General features: G+C 42.4%; 1 protein-coding gene across 2 annotated transcripts in view; it reads right to left on the reverse strand.

Moving 5' to 3' along the window:
* UST (uronyl 2-sulfotransferase) overlaps positions 1 to 17,040 on the reverse strand; it is a 294,146-nt gene that overhangs the window by 166,594 nt on the left and 110,512 nt on the right. For both annotated transcript variants that reach the window (XM_007196899.2, XM_057528045.1), the window contains exon 2: positions 14,606 to 14,649. In XM_007196899.2, coding sequence (XP_007196961.1) covers positions 14,606 to 14,649 — 44 coding nt within the window. The remainder of the gene's footprint in view (positions 1 to 14,605; positions 14,650 to 17,040) is intronic.

A 17,040-nucleotide genomic window follows, 5' to 3' on the forward strand; every position in this document is an offset into this window, starting at 1 on the left:
AATTTTTCAGTATTACAACAGTCAATTTAAAATATAGTAGAAAAAATGTTCCATTCAAAATAACAACCACAAAAAGGTAAAATATCTTGGAATAACCTTTTGTAAGAAATGCAAAGGCCCTTTAAGAAACCAAAGAATGCTATAATAAAGAACAGAGAAGAATAACAACAAAGCTCTCAGCCATTAAAAATATGAAATAATGAAGAAGAAACTCAACAGAAAAGTTGGAAGACCAAGTTGAGAAACTCTTCCAGATTGTAGAGCAAAAACACAAAGAAAATTAAAAATAAGAGGAATAAAGATAAGAAATATAAACAACTAGGCCTGGAGGTTCAACATCCAAATAAGAGGGGATCCAGAAAGACAGAAAGAGAAAATGCAGAGGAAGAAATCATCAGTGAAAAAAGTCAAGGGTGGGGCTTCCCTGGTGGCGCAGTGGTGGAGAATCTGCCTGCCAATGCAGCGGACACCGGTTCGAGCCCTCGTCTGGGAGGATCCCACGTGCCGCAGAGCAGCTGGGCCCGTGAGCCACAACTACTGAGCCTGCGCGTCTGGAGCCTGTGCTCCGCAACAAGAGAGGCCGCGATAGTAAGAGGCCCGCGCACCGCAATGAAGAGTGGCCCCCGCTTGCCGCAACTAGAGAAAGCCCTCGCACAGAAACGAAGAACCAACACAGCCATAAATAAATAAATAAATAAATAAACAAATACTTAAAAAAAAAAAAAAAAGTCAAGGGCTTCCTGGTGGCACGGCAGTTAAGAATCCGCCTGCCAATGCAGGGGACACGGGTTCGAGCCCTGGTCCGGGAAGATCCCATATTCCGCGAAGTAACCCTGTGTGCCACAACTACCACCAAGCCTGCGCTGTACAGCCTGCGAGCCACAACTACTGAGCCTGTGTGCCACAACTACTGAAGCCTGCGTGCCTAGAGCCCATGTTCCGCAACAAGGGAAGCCACCACAACGAGAAGCCCACACGATGCAACGAAGAGTAGCCCCCGCTCGCCGCAACTAGAGAAAGCCCGCACTCAGCAACAAAGACCCAACACAGGCATAAATAAATAAATAAATAAATTTATTTATTTAAAAAAAAAAGAGAGAGAAAAGTCAAGCAAATATCCCAGAATAGGATATCAGTTTCCTGATCAAAAGGTCCGCTGAGTATCAACAATAGTACCTGAAAACTGACACATACTAGGCACAAAATTATAAAATTTTAGAATACTAGGAATAAGAGGCTGCAATAGAGACAGATTATATTTTCATATAATGGGCCAAGAGTTAGCCTTCTCAATAGAAATACCAGAAGCTAGAGTAAAGTGGAGAAGGACCTTAACATTCAGAGGGGAAATGATTTTGAGGCAGAAACACAATGTTCACAGCACCCATGTGCTCTGTTTCTCAGCCCTCTTGCACTTGAACAGGGCCTTGTGACCAGTTCTGGCCAACAAACTGCTCACAGAAGTGACACGTGTCATTTCCAGGATGAAGGAATTAGAAGTCTTCACACACACACCCAGCTCCCGTCTGCCCTGCCACAGTGACAGGAAGGTCCAAGTTGAGATGGTGAAGCCATGAGATGGAAACAGCCCAAATCCCTTCGTGAACTCCTAAAATGAGCTTCCCTAAGAACCAGTGGACCCACTGGACTCACTGAGGGTCTTATATAAGCAAGACGTAAACTCTTATGTGTGTAGCCACTGAGATCTTGCATCACTCTAGCCTATCCTGATTAATACAGATTCCCAATTTGGAATTTTATCCTGTCAAACAATTAATCAAGGATACAATAAAGACATTTTCAGAAATGCAATATTTCAGAAAATTTCCATCCCATGCACCTTTTCTCAGTAGGCTGAGGAAAGAGAAAGATATGCATGGAAAGCAGAATAATGGCCCTCCCACAGAGGATGTCCAAGTCCTAACCTGCAGAATTTGTGAATATGGTATCTTACATCACAAAAAGAGATCTTTGATGGGGAGATTATCCTGGATTAATCAAGTGGGCCCAATTTAATCACAAGTGTCCTTATGAGTGGAAGAGGGAGAGAAGAGAGACAGACTCGGAGATTTGAAGATGCTATACAGCTGGCTTTGAAGTTGGAGAAAGCAGCCATGAGCCAAAGAATGCGGGTGGTCTCTAGAAGCTGGAAAAGGCAAGGAAATGGATTCTCTCCTGGAGCTTCCAGAAGAGCTACGCCGACTCCTTGATTTTAGCCCAGCGAGACCCATTTCAGACTTCTGACCTCCAGAACTATAAGGTAATACATTTGCATTGTTTTAAGCCACTAAGTTTGTAGTAAGTGGTTATAGCAGCAACAGGAAACTAATACAACATGGGATGCAGGAAGTGGGAGCAAACAGAAGAGAGTGAAGGGAGCTCCCAAGGCATATCTGAGTAGGAGGCTGAGCGCAACCAGCCCAGAGGGAACGGGCAAGAAGGCCCAGGAGAGACTTCAGCAGCTCAACATTGATAAAATACCTAACGTGTTTGGAGGCACTGAGAGGATATTTCCACAACTGGAGAAGAGTTTGAGAGAACTTGGGGATCACAGAAAAGCATGAAAATAAATGTACAAAACAAGACAATTACTTGTTACAAAGACAACAAAAAGATGGACAGGAAAGGAAACCTTATCGTAATGGCTCAGCTGCCATTTTATTATTTACTAGTGTCAACAACAAAAACAGTGAGTACTGATTTAGGACTCACTAAATAACACACACCCAGTTTAGAGGATGGGGAAGGAGAAGAGTGCTTGTGTGGCGGCAGGTGGGCTCCAGTGAAAGACCTAAATCCTTCTGTTCACAGAAGGATGTCAGTGGACAGTGCCTAAAGCTGGGGAAATCCAAGAGGAAGTAACATAAGCAAGTTATTCAAAGATATGAAAACTAGCACTAAAGACTCAGTTAAAAGAGTTTAAAGTGGGCTTCCCTGGTGGTGCAGTGGTTGGGAGTCTGCCTGCTAATGCAGGGGACACGGGTTCGAGCCCTGGTCTGGGAGGATCCCACATGCCGCGGAGCGGCTGGGCCCGTGAGCCACAATTGCTGAGCCTGCGCGTCTGGAGCCTGTGCCCCGCGACGGGAGGGGCCGCGGTGGAGAGAGGCCCGCGCACCGCGATGAGGAGCGGTCCCCGCACCGCGATGAAGAGTGGCCCCCGCTTGCCGCAACTGGAGAAAGCCCTCGCACGAACCGAGGACCCAACACAGCCAAAAATAAATAAATAAATAAATAAATAAATAAATAAATAAATAAATAAGAAAATCCTTTAAAAAAAAAAAAAAAAAAAAGAGTTTAAAGTATATGGGCTTCCCTGGTGGCGCAGTGGTTGAGAGTCTGCCTGCCAATGCAGGGGACGCGGGTTCGAGCCCTGGTCTGGGAAGATCCCACATGCCGCGGAGCAACTGGGCCCGTGAGCCACAAATACTGAGCCTGCGCGTCTGGAGCCTGTGCTCCGCAACAAGAGAGGCCGCGACAGTGAGAGGCCCGCGCACCGCGATGAGGAGTGGCCCCCGCTCACCGCAACTGGAGAGAGCCCTTGCGCAGAAATGAAAACCCAACACAGCCAAAAATAAATAAATTAATTAATTAAAAAAAAAAAAAAGATCGGCAGCTTGAGCCATCTATAAAAAAAAAAACAAAAAAAAACACAAACAAACAAAAAAAGAGTTTAAAGTATCAATAGTTGTTTCTCAAGAGCAGAAAGTAATGGGGAAGGGTGTAGTCAGGGTTCACTTTTTCACAATAAGCTAATGAGGCATTTGGTGCTTTAAACTCTGTGCATTATGTATGTGCAGAAGGTCACATACAAGGACTGGCAAACTATTTGCAACAAATGGTACATAAGACTTTAATATTCTTAATAGAGTCTAAAGACTGGACAGGATTTTGAAAAACTCTTCATTATGGTTTGCCTCTGAGTGGTGGCATTATGGATGATTTTTTTTTCCTGCTACTCTATAATTTTCTGTACTTTGCAAATCAAAACAAAATAGGAGCATGTATAATTTTTAAAACAAAAAAACTAATCAGACGGTCAAGGAAGAAATAAAACAAACAAAAAGAATTAGGTAACTATACTGGGAACTGCTAAGATGATTAAGTTACTACAACTTTGAAAATCCCGAGGCCAACTCTTACCCTGCCAAAGAATGGCAGCGTGGGTTTTCTTAATTTACTAAAGCAATTTCTTGATTAAATATGCTTTCCAACAACAATATGCAGTTTTGAAATTTCATGCTTCGTTTAAAGCCTTTCCTTTTTGTTAAAGGCAGCCCAAATCCAACTACTAAGTCCATGATTGTAACCGGTGCTGGTTTGGATAAGGTTTGGAGAACATCTATCTTATCAACGATAACTGGCCTTTGGGCCTTGGGGAGTGTGGTGGGGGCAAATGCTAAAAGAACAATTACATAAACCACATATTTTTAAGCCTGTAGTTTTATGAAAAAAATTTTAATTAAAAAAAAAAGAAGTGGAAGATGTGTTTAATAGCACTAAACATATGTGGAAGAAGAAATGGATTCATTATGTTCCTCTTGGGAAAAAAAGAACACATTACATGCTCATAAAATTGATAAATTTACAAGTACTGTCTCTGAACTTGGACACAGATCTCCATGGAAAGTGGAAATCTCAAGAGGCCACTAGCTGGGTCCAAGACTTCCACGTTAATGGTTGACAACTGTGATGAGTGCAAAGGAAGAGTGAAGCAAGAATACAGGTGACTTCAGGATAAGATTATGTAAGGCTGATTTTTCTTTAACCTTCTAAGCTATTGATTACCCATCTTAAACCAAATACCAAAGCGTGAAGTTCTTTATAGCACACGCTGAGCTCAGACACTCTTAAGAGTTATTCAAAAATAAAATACTCAAGTCATTAATTTTCCTATCATTTGCAATGATCAACAAAATGAGAGGGTGGAAGGGATGGCTTCAAGGTCATGCTCATCAGAGTGAAACTGATTCCTGACTCTCTGCCTCATTCTGTCCTGCTAGTTCTCTCTTTCTCTAAACCTAATATATTTACCATGAATCATTAAACACAAACCTATTACCCAGTGCGATTGATTTGCCCATAAAATGAAAAATCAGCTTCACTTCTGTAGTTTTTAAAAAGGACTTTGGGTAAGGTCAGGTGTGGACACAGAGAACAATATGCGCTTTAAGAAAAGCTAAATGGCAAGGGGATGGTGGAAGGCCTTGCCTGGTGTGCTAAACAAGCCCAGGGAATAAAAGAAGGGATAACCACAGGACCTGAAAGTTTCTGTAAGTTAAGAGATGGTATCTGGGATGCCAAATGACATGTAATTAATTGCTTTTAAAAATCCAAAGAAAATAAGGTTGGGGGTTGGGAGTGAGGCTTACTCTACATTACAGCAAAGTGAGCTACCAGAATTTGTAAAAGGCCGCATGAAGGAAACACCTATAGTACTAAGGACCCAGTGCTGGGAGCTCACCTGTGTCTGGCATCATGCTAAGTGCTTTCCATTTATCACATTTAAGCCGCACAGCTCTAAGAGGTGGATATAGCTATCCTCTTTTAGAAATAGAAAACTGAAGTTCAAAGAGGTGAAGTTTTTATTGTAGGGTAACTAGGCACATAGCTAGAATTTGAACTGAGGTCCGATTGCAAAATCCATGCTTCTCAGCCTCCTAGCCACCAAGAGTAAATATGAAAGTCAAAATGAAGAATCTGGCAAGTTAAAATAGCAACGTGTTTTAAATCTAAGGGGTGGGCACATTGGATGTATCAGGCACATATGTATTATTTGTCTCCCTAATTTTTTGTCTTCGGAATATTTCATAATTTAAGAATGACTCTAAAGAAACTTCATTGTTTCTGCCTTAGCTAAAAATAAGAAGATACAAACTTCTGGGAGAATGTCGATTTTTTTCCCAAAAGAAAACCAGGTAACGGGGGGTCTTTAACCACATCCGATGCTATTTACAGCAGGACAAAAAAGGGGGGCCCTTTTCTCAGCAGCAGTGGCTCCAGCAATTGTGGGAATGGAAGCAGGCAGACAAGGCAAGCCCAGCACACAGCCCAATTCTGTGCCAGAGATTTATTTGCTTCTTGCAGGTCCTCACAGACAAGGTGGATGGCCATGCCTGTACCCTGAAAAATGGCTCTTGAGGTTTCGGGGGAAGAAAAACAAGAAATTACTGTTCCTCTTGAATCTCAGCTCTCCTCTTCCAAGTAAAAAGTGATTCTGACCAAAGGAGACTGTAGATGCACATAAAGCTCAGCAATCCTGCCTTCAGGGAAAGGGGGAATTTTGGATGCAGAAACCCTCTCCAAGTTGGCCGATGTTTGGCCAAGACACCTGAAAGTAATTGTACTCCCAGTATCTTCCGGAAGTCGCTTACCTACTATGATTACCAGATATGTGGGTTTTCCTTTGTAGGCTCCAGGCGGGGAATGGAAAACATGGTTTCTTCAGTAGAGAACATTAAAACAGCTTCTTTCAGCAAATGTATCTCCAAGTTGAAAGGAGTTATTGAAAGGGAAAAAAACAAACCTAAACAAATATGCAGTCTTTCTTAGGGACTCAGTGGTAGTGGTGTTAAAGGGCAGCTGAGACATCCCCGATAGAAATAGGGACATATTTTTTGAAGTGCAACGGACTTCTGTACTGTTTTAGCTTCTTGCTCTCATAGCTCCCTGGTCCTGTGAAAATAGGAAGTTTCCTTTAAGTAACTTCCTAAAAGTATTGTCTCTGAGATCCTTTCCAGAAAAAAATATGATGTAATATAAAATCATTTTTGAATATTAAAAAACACAATTTGAACAATAGAAACAAATATCAAATAGAAGAATTTGGGGAGAATACTGGGGATAATAAAATAGCTAAGGCATGGGAATTACAAAGAAAAAAATTAACGAAGTGAAGAAGGGATGTTGGGGGAAGATGTGAGTAGTACTGACTGTTGAAAAAAATACGAAAATGCACTTAAATTATCCCAATGAGAGACATCTAAGGATCGTTTTAATGTTTATTAAGTCAAACCAAATAATGCCTAACAGGGCATAATGCAATGCTATCCTGGTAACTGAAGACATTAAACTCAATGTAGAATTACTTTCTAGGGCTGCCATAACAGAGAATCACAAATTGGGTAGCTTAAGGCAACAGAAATTTATTCTCTCACTGTTCAGGAGGCCGTAAGTCTGAAATCGAGGTGTCAGTAGGGTGAATTCCTTCTTGGGGACTCACAGGGAGGATGTGTTCCCTGCCTCTCTCCTAGGTGCTGGTGCTTGCCAGCAATCACTGGTGTTCCTTGGCTTGTGACAGCACGACTCCAATCTGCCTCCAACCTCACATGGCATTCTCCCTGTGCGTCTCTGTCTCTGTGTCCAAATTTCCCTCTTCTTATAAGGACATCAGTCACATGGACTTAGGGCCCAATGTGACCTCATCTTCATTACATCTGCAAAGAGCCTATTTCCAAAGAAGACTGCATTCACAGATTCTGGTGGTTTGGACTGCACCAGGTCTTTTGAGGGACCCAATTCAATTCATAACACCATTCAGAACTGAATTTGTCATTTGTCACTCCTTTCCTATTAGTCAAATTTTTCTGCTATACAATTATGCCAACATGGTCTCCATCTCCTAGGCTGTCATTTTTTTCACTCTTTCCTGTTAAAGCCAAGCTCCTCAAAGCAGTTCATATCTCCATTTTCCACCCACCACCCCTCAAATCCCAGAAACGAGGCCTGTCCCTCCTCACCCCATCCATACCAGACTCTTTGACTTGGTTTGTTCATCTTACTCCATTTTCAGGACTCTCACTTGGAAGGAAGGTCAGGCAGAGCCTCCTGGGTCCACCCTTATCATAGCGACTAGCCACCTACTTAATGTATTAGAGTGGGCCTGTTTGCTAGCCGGTCCTTCCCACTAGACTCTAAACTCCTTGAGGGCAGGGACTGTGCCTTCTGCAGCCTTATAGCCTCAGCGCCTAGCACAGAGCCCAACACAAATCTGGGGCATAGTAAACGCCTCAATGAATGAATGGTTGTCTGTATACGGTCATTTAGACTGAAGAATACATCCACCGCAGAATCATGTGCTCCCATAGTCTTTGATGCTTTGAAACCTTAAAATGCAACTAGATTATAAGGTATTAGATAGCAGGGGATTATTTTCAAGTTTTATCATGTCCTCCTGATCCCTAGCACAAAGTAGTCACTCATTAATTAATTGATACTAAAGGGAAATTAGCTTCTGGGGGGTGGGTAAGAAGGACTAACCTTTAATGAACAATTGTTCATTGCCAGACGCTGCTAGGTGCATATAAATGTCACCTCAATTAATATTACCACTTATTCATTTGGAGGTTTCCCAGCATAATAAATTGTAAACCCTCTTCTAATGAACCCCTTTAAAAACAGAATTTCGAATACTAAATTACCTAGCACATTACTTTATATACAAAAATAACATATAAGTATTATATGTCAAAATACATTTGCATACAAATGTAGACATCAGTAATATATCTTAACCCTCAGTATACCATCAGGATTCCCCGGACTCAATTTTAGTGTTTTAGGTTTTTTGGGGTTTTTTTGAGCAGTTCTAACCATTTGTATGGATTAATATTTCTTGACTTTATTCTCTCTTAGAGATGTTCCAAAGAGAATATACTGTTTTTAAAATACGGAGAATAAAACTCATCCTACCTTGTAATTACCATATAATAGGTCCATATAATATAATTATATAATAATAATAATATATAGTATGTAATATAATATAATTACCATGTAATAGGATCTACTAGCCTCTTTTGAAAATTTAAGATCCATTATGGAATCTTAATGATTTTATTTTTCCTATATCTTGAAACGCTTTGCTAGTTCATCATCTTAAAATAATTACCTACCAGTTATGCATTAATTACTCCCAACTATGCTTTAAAAAGACTAAAGTAACAGAAAAATGGAAGGATGATGGAATAGCTTAGAAGTACACTGCTGTTCAGTGATGACGGAAATGTTTTATTCTGTGTCGTTCAGTACAGTAGCACTAGTCGCACGTGGCTACAAAGAATTTAATATGTGGCTAGGGAAACTGAAAGGGTGAATTTTTATTTTTTGAATTTTAATGAATTTAAATAGCTACATGAGCCTGATGGCTACTGTACTGAACAGTGCAGGCTTAGAGCGATTCATTAGGGAAATAAATTGTCACTGTTTCATCACTCTTCATATTTTATTGTGCTGCCTAAATTGTTACATCATCTTTACAAAAGATATAGAAGACTGAAGATACCATCTTTGTAGTTTGTTTTTAACTTTCTTTTTTTTTTTAATTTTATTTTTTATCTATTTATTTTTTGGCCATACCACACAGGTTGCGGGATCTTAGTTCCCCGACCAGGGATTGAACCCGGGACCCCTGCAGTGGAAGCGTGGAGTCTTAACCACTGGCCGCCAGGGAATTCCCTGCTTTTAACTTTCACTGACCAGAGTGGAGATTCAGAATGTTTCATTCCTGCCTATAATGACAAAGAGAAGAAAATCGATGGAGGGAGAGGTTTCCCAGGCATTAGAAGAATCAGAGACAAATGCTTAGAGTCAGAGAGCAACACTCAAGACCCTGATGATGATGATGAAATGAAATTAATCATGAAAGTGAAACCTCAGACCATGAGTCTTGCAATGATGATATTCTAGATTAATTCTCTCAAACTCAAGAGTCTATGAGGAACAATATTTTTTTCTAAGGACAAAAAGAAAATATGGAATTCCCATGCAGTTAGTCGTCCAGGGGAAGGACTTCATCAAACATTATTTTGCGACAAGAACCTGGACCATCCCATTTTGCTAAATGAACGTGGGACAGTCTTCTTTCACCTTTGATGAGGTTTGTACACCAAAATTTACTCTGTATACAGTATGTAAATGAACAAACGCCGAAGGTGGGTATGTATAGAAAGGTGATTAGAAAGAAAAAGATGAAAAAAAAATCTCTGGATTGATATTTTTAAAAAGTTAAAAAGGTCCATTGGACCCAACAGTAAATGGTGATGACTATTTTTTTTTCTGATATTATACTGAGACTTTGTGTACTGTACTAGTTAAGGTACCAGAGAACTTATATAAAAGGGTAAAACTCCAGAAATAAGGTAAAAACTTATTGTCTTTATATTAAATTAGTAATCTTGGAATGGTTAAAAGCGTGAACCTTGGAGCTACCTACACAGCCTTGGGCTGGGATCCCAAGTCCAGTTCTTAGTAGTGCATGACCTCTGGCAAGTTACCCGGCCTCTCTAAGATCCAGTTCCCTCATCTGTAAAATAATGGTTAAATAATTACTTCCTCTTCTATAGAGTTTTATAGACACTAAACTTCCATGGAAAGTGCTTAGCAGAGTGCTTGCCACATAGGAAACGGTAGACATCAGCGATGGATAGTGATTTTATTTTCCTTGAGTGGCTTAGACCAGCTCTCCTTACCTATCAGATCTGGGAACCCAACATACGTGAAATAGTAACTGTATTCTATCTGCTACCTCCAGAATTTATCATTGCCGATGCCAGCAGCTCACATCAGGGACCTACGTCCTAGGCGAAGTGAAGCCAGGAAGGAGAAGACATCACCTCCAGAGGTCAGGCTGCTCTGGGGGGGTGGACGGAACCACAGGTGATGCTGCAGAGGCCAGAGCACCTCAGGCTTTTCAGCCCAACTTTAATCTTCTCTTACACAGTGCTTCCCCACCACCACCACCGCACACACCCTGATTTTTAGATTGAGCAAGTATTACTTTAATAAACTCAAATTTACACAGAAAATAAGGAAATGAGTAAACACCTCCTGAAGTCTCACCATCTGGAGTAAACATCATTATCCTTCCAGGCTTTTCTCTGTACACACACATACATATGCACACAAGTTTTTAAGACGTAAGATCACACTATACTGCTGTTTCATGCCTGCTTTTGTACCCAAGAATATCTTTCTAATTCATTCAATAGAGATCTCCATGTCAGTCTCAGTAGGGTTCTAACCTTAAATCGCTAAATTTTGTGTACACACAAAGCGGTCGTAAAAAGTGGTCGACAAAAGAAAATATTAACATCCGCCTTTAAATAATGACTTAGATCAAAAACTGGGGTGAGCTGTGAGGTTAAAGTAGATTTGAAAAAACAAGTAAAAGTCAGAGGCATTTGGTTTTTTTTCATGAAAATACTGGAGAGAATGAAGACCTGGGCTCTGGATGTGCTGTGTGGCACACGCCCCATTCCCTAAATGGCTGTTACTTGTGGAATGTGAAACTTGTGGAACTGAATCTTCTAATAAAATGAGAACTTGCCTGTAAACCTCAGTCCGTACATTTTCAGGGTTTAAAAACCTTATTTCATCTAGATCACAGCTCTTTCGATCTTGGCATCAAAAAGTTATTTCTGAGTGCTAAACAAATAGGAAAACTGTGGATCTGGACTCGGTCTTGCTTCCCACTGCCAGGCTGGGGGTTCACTCCGGAGGCCACACATGTGTGAGTCCTTATCCCCTGGGTGCCACCGTGCCCCTGAATACACCAGTGGTCTGTAGATTTACATAACCGAGGCTTCACCTCGGGGTACACTTAAGGGACCTTCAACTGGAGCCCTGACCTCATCACTTCTGGGATTCGTTTCCACCCTGCCAGAAGTAATAAGCATGGATGAAAGATGTTAACATACTAATATTATTTTTACCCATTTTTATATTCTTCTTATTATTTTGGCTACTGCTTAGCAAGTTGAGTGTTTTTGCCACTCCACTCCTAGATAATGAAAACAGTTATAGTGAAAGAATCTGTATTATATAAACTTCTGCTGGTTGAAAGAGATTATACTCACAATTTTAAAACTTGGACTGGAGCTTATAAAACGCGATTTATTCTGAAAACGGTCTAAAAGGATCTGATATGACCTGACCATTTTTGTGTATCACGGGGAGCCTTAGTTGGGGGTGGGGAAGAGGGAGGGGTGAAGACCAGATTGCAGGGACGGGAGAATGCACAGCCAGGGAAAGCCCTGCGGGGGCAGGGGGAGAGAGCCCAGCAAACACAGAATCCAGGCACCAAGGATACTAGCAAAGAGGCAGACAGGATGGCCAACTTGGCAAGAGCAAGGCCCCCAGACAGACTAAAGGTAGCCCCAGATGGGTCACCAAGGACTGAGTTCAAGAAGGCAAGTTTATGTAAAGTGGGCCTGGATCTTCTGACCAGGTAAAACCCCGTTTATCAAACCTGGAACCCAAAGTAATGGCCTGACAAGCCACTGAGGGAAACAGCTAATATATCCCACAAACAGAGCCCCCTAACCCCCTTCCCTGCAGAGCAGAGGGGGTGGGGAGGTTGACTTGGCCCTACTTAGGAAAGAAATGCTGTAAGTGGTGAAGGAACCTAGCAGGCCATCCGCAGCATTCTTCTTCCCCACCTCCACTTATTTTCCTTCCTAGGCAGGTTACTGACCAAAGAAAATATGTTTTCACTACAAGAAAGGTTACAGTGGTGAGTCATCATTATTAATTAATAGCCTTTATGTAATAAGCCATGCCACTCTCTCTAGGCTATTAGCAGTCAAAGCAACACAGAAAATGTCCAGGAACGGGTTTTCTTTATATTCATGGCCTTTTAGAGCAGTGGGTCTCAAATGCGGTCCCCAGACCTGCAGTATCAGCATCGCTTGGGAGCTTGTTAAAAATGCAAATTCTCAAGTCCCACCCTGGACCTACTGCATCAGACACTCAGGGGTCTGGGCCCAGCAATCCATGTTTTTAACAAGCCTCCAGGAAATCCTGGTGCAAGCTAAAGTTTGAGAATACTGGCCTAGTGGAAAGAACCTGGGATGGGAGCCAGGAGACCTGATTCAGATTACAGCTCTGGATTCCATGGTTCAGTTCAGTGAGAATTAATGAATAGTCACGATGTGCCTCTCTGTGTGTCGAGGCTAATGCAAGGATGTGAGGACACTGAGATGAGCTAGATGCAGTCCTTATCCTCAGATGGTGTCTAATCCTCCATATTCCTTTGTTTCTCCTGGGTAGGGGCCACCTCGTGGTTATTCTTGTTTTGCTTCATATTTGTATTCCTAGTGCCTGCAGCGTCGCAGGCACTCAGTACATACGCAGCGGGCCAAGTGGTAAAGCATTCACCGCTGTGACAAATACCACTGTCCCATTCATCAATAATCTTAGCGCTATTCCAGTCTCGTTAACACTATCCACCGTTTATTTAATGCTTATCACATGCCGGGTGCTGAGTGCTTGTCATGTATCAGCTCGTTCGATCTTTTTACATGTCCTGTACTGCGGGTCATATTTTTAACCCCACCTTGTACATCAAAAAATTGAGGCTTGGGGCTTCCCTGGTGGCGCAGTGGTTGAGAATCTGCCTGCCAATGCAGGGGACGCGGGTTCGAGCCCTGGTCTGGGAAGATCCCACATGCCACGGAGCAACTCGGCCCGTGAGCCACAATTACTGAGCCTGCGCGTCTGGAGCCTGTGCTCGGCAACGAGAGGCCGCGATAGTGAGAGGCCTGCGCACCGCGATGAAGAGTGGTCCCCGCTTGCCACAACTAGAGAAAGCCCTCGCACAGAAACGAAGACCCAACACAGCCATACATACATACATACATACATAAATAAAAAGAATGTAAGCAGACAAGAATAGCATTAAATAAATTAAAAAAAAAAAAAAAAAAAAAAATTGAGGCTTGAAATATTAAGTAATTTGTCTAATGTCATATATTGATAGTGGTAGAGCCCGAGATGAACCCAGAAATACCTTATTCCAAAGCTCATGGTCTTAAATGTGGTGGAGTTCTTCTTCAAATCCCACAAATACAAAAGCCAACTTTAGGGTAAATTTCCAACCTCTAAGGTTACTGGCTGATTATCTTTTCACTATGTACTTACAACCGCACTTTGCAGGCATCACCTTAAGTGGTCAAAGAGTGTCTGTATTTTTCCTCATTTTTCAGTAGATTGATATTTGGTTTTCATTGCACTCAAGAAAGTAGAGAGCGGCGGGGGGAACTCCACTAATACTTCACTGGACTGTTCTGACCCTTAAAAGTCAGACCAAAATTGCTGCTAAGAACAAAAGTGATTGTACAGGCCAGGCCACGGCAGACTTGCAAGGGCACTGGCAGAGAAGGCCAGTTCCAGAGGGCTGAGCCTTGCGTGGAGTATCCCAAGTAAGGGTAAGGCAGGCCATGGAGAAAGGGGCAGAGGTTAGGCTAGCCCAAAGCATGAAGACGTGAGGAGGCTGGGCTGTGGACATCACGTCACAGTCCGACATGGAGAGTAAAGGCAAAGAAGGCAGCAAACAGGAGAAGCAACCAAAAGTCTGAAGTCAGCTTGAGGCTCCAGTGCCTGGGATAGCTTCAGCTCCTGATGAAATGATGCCTCTTGCTCCCTCACCATTTAGGCTATCTTTGTGTGCTTCCTTTTTCCACCCACTATTAGTCAAAGATTAACTTGATATCTGCTACCTACTATTTTCTTGTGAACAGTTCAGAGCCCGGAGGGATCTGGTTGGGGTTATTGAAGGCGGTAGGTACTGAGAAAAGGAAAAGGGGATTTATACCACAAGCAAAGGTCTTACCTTACTAGGAGGGGGTCCATGGTCATCTAAGTAAGTGGAATTTCCTAGGAAAAAAGAAGAAAACGTTGATGAATTAATAGTCTTAAACCCCAAACGAATTTAGTGCAAAGTCATTGAAAATAAGTACTCTAGATATATTTCTATTCAGACAAAAGCCCCAAAGGAAAATGGGTAATTAATCTCCAGTTTGGTGGGACTTTGCTGATACTACCAGGCTTGGTTAACAGTTTCAGCAGTTACAAACAGTCTACCCATGTGGGTACGTATGCACACGGACATACACATGCAGAAACAAGCACCATCATTCTCCACCCAATATCTGTTGAGTTTACTTTAGACCAGTGGTTCTCAAACTTCAGCGTGCATCAGAATTACCTGCAGAGCTGCTAAAACACAGACTGCCTGGCCCTGAGGTTCTGATTCAGTAGCTCTGAGAATCTGCATTTCTATCAAGCTCCCAAATGATGCAGATGCTATGGGTCCTGAAACCGCACTTTGAGAACCACTGCGTTGTTTCTCCACTTTGTCTTGATTGTCAATTTCCCTTCATCTTTTCAGTCTAGCTTGCTTCCGAAGCTTGATTTGTCTTCCCTAATAGCCACTTAGTGGCATGTGTGTTTTCAGAGTGCAGTGGTTATTGTTTCCTGATGAATAAAGACTGGGGGGGGGGGGGGAGGGATTCTGACCGGAACTAAAGGTTATTGAATTCCTTCTCTGCTAAGTGTTTTACAGGTATTTATTCACTTAATTCACATATCAGAGGTCAGTTAGAATTACCCCCATTTACAAAGAAGAGAACAGAGGCCTGGAGAAATCCAGTAGTTTGCTGGCAGTCACACAGCTGTTAAGCTGCAGAGAGGAGGGAAGACTAGTTTTTCCAGAAGGTGCTCGGGCATCTGCTCATCTGAAAAGCCCACCTGGAGTGTTGCCATCTCCAGCTTTCATGCAGCCTGGGCGCCAGCAACATTACCAGCTGGCCACACGTTTGAGTTTGATCGTGTAGGGGATACAATGATGTGGTGAGTTTAGGGGAAAGTGAAGATGACCAGACTTTCTAACAGAGCAAAATGTGGGAAATATTGAAAGCAAAAGGAGGTTTATAGAAGACAGTAGATTAGGGAATAAGGTCAATGAAAGGTGCTTTTTCGGGAGAGAGCAAAGTAACTTAAGAAATAGGAATAAAAAAGGGAAGCAGAGTTTAAGCCAGGGACAGTTCAAGTGGGGAAACTTATCCAAACGTAATAAATAAGTGGATTTTGGCTTACAGATTTTTTTTCCACACTGAGGCCTCATCCAACCCCTTTTTCTTCATAGTCTTCTCATTTATCACCCACATGATGTGTGCAATGACTGTACTCTGGCTGTCTGTGTAAGGCAGAGGGAAAATGGGGTCCAATTTTCATGTACAAGACACTCACACACAGACACCTGGAATGCTCGTGATTGGGTTATTTTCAGTAACGTATGAAATGTGAACATGATGAACAATTTGTAGTTCTTAATTATTGTGCTGCACTCCACTGGGAACACACATGAATAGGAAGTCGATCTCTATCTGACTTGGTAAAGAGGACGTGCAGTAAAGAATTCAGAAAAATGGTTGCCTAAGTCTAGAGAAATCCTCAGAATGAATTCCACCATAATGCAGTCAGGATAGCTGCAGAGGGTCCTGTCTGCTCATCATGTGAACGTGTCTTCCCCAGGAGGGATGCGAGAAATCCCAACACACTCCAGCATGTTCTCCAGGTATTCATCCCAGGAATCAAAGGGATCTCAAACAACTAAATGTTTCTAAAATAGCAAAAGTTTCCATAAACCAAAGTTCCCAGGAACTCCTTAAAAGGAATGATTTCAATGCCTGACTGTTACCTCAAACTCCAGACATGGGTATCCCCTGACTCCTTAGCACCTCAGCTTGGATGCTTGGATGTCTGCAGGCATCTCACACCTCACCATCCAAACAGAACTCTTTATCTGCTCCTATTCCATCCCCCAAATCGCTGTCTCTCCTGTCTTCTTCATCAGGTTACACAACACATCCCTTCCCCGACAGGCTCCAAAGCCCAAGAGTCACCCTTGATCCATCCCTTTCCCTTACCCCATCCATACCAACCCATTTGCAAGTCCTGTTGGCTCAGCCTTCAAGATATTACTCAAATCAGACCACTTCTCACCAACCCCTCCGGGCCAACTGCGAGAGCCCTCTCTTCGCTGATCGCCAATTTTCTCCCCTACCACACAGCAACCAGAGAGATCTTTTAACCTTATTAATCTGGCCGTGTTGGCCCTCTGCTTAAAATCTATTTCTCTAAGAACAAAATAATCAATTCCTTACCATGGTCTCTAACCCTACATGACTCAGGCCCCGCCTCCTGCCACACCTGACACCAGCACAACAGTCCTCTCTCTGCTCCAGAACACAGAGACCTGTTGTC

This window comes from Balaenoptera acutorostrata, chromosome 14 (genome assembly GCF_949987535.1).
Source record: "Balaenoptera acutorostrata chromosome 14, mBalAcu1.1, whole genome shotgun sequence".
NCBI classification, from domain to species: domain Eukaryota; kingdom Metazoa; phylum Chordata; class Mammalia; order Artiodactyla; family Balaenopteridae; genus Balaenoptera; species Balaenoptera acutorostrata.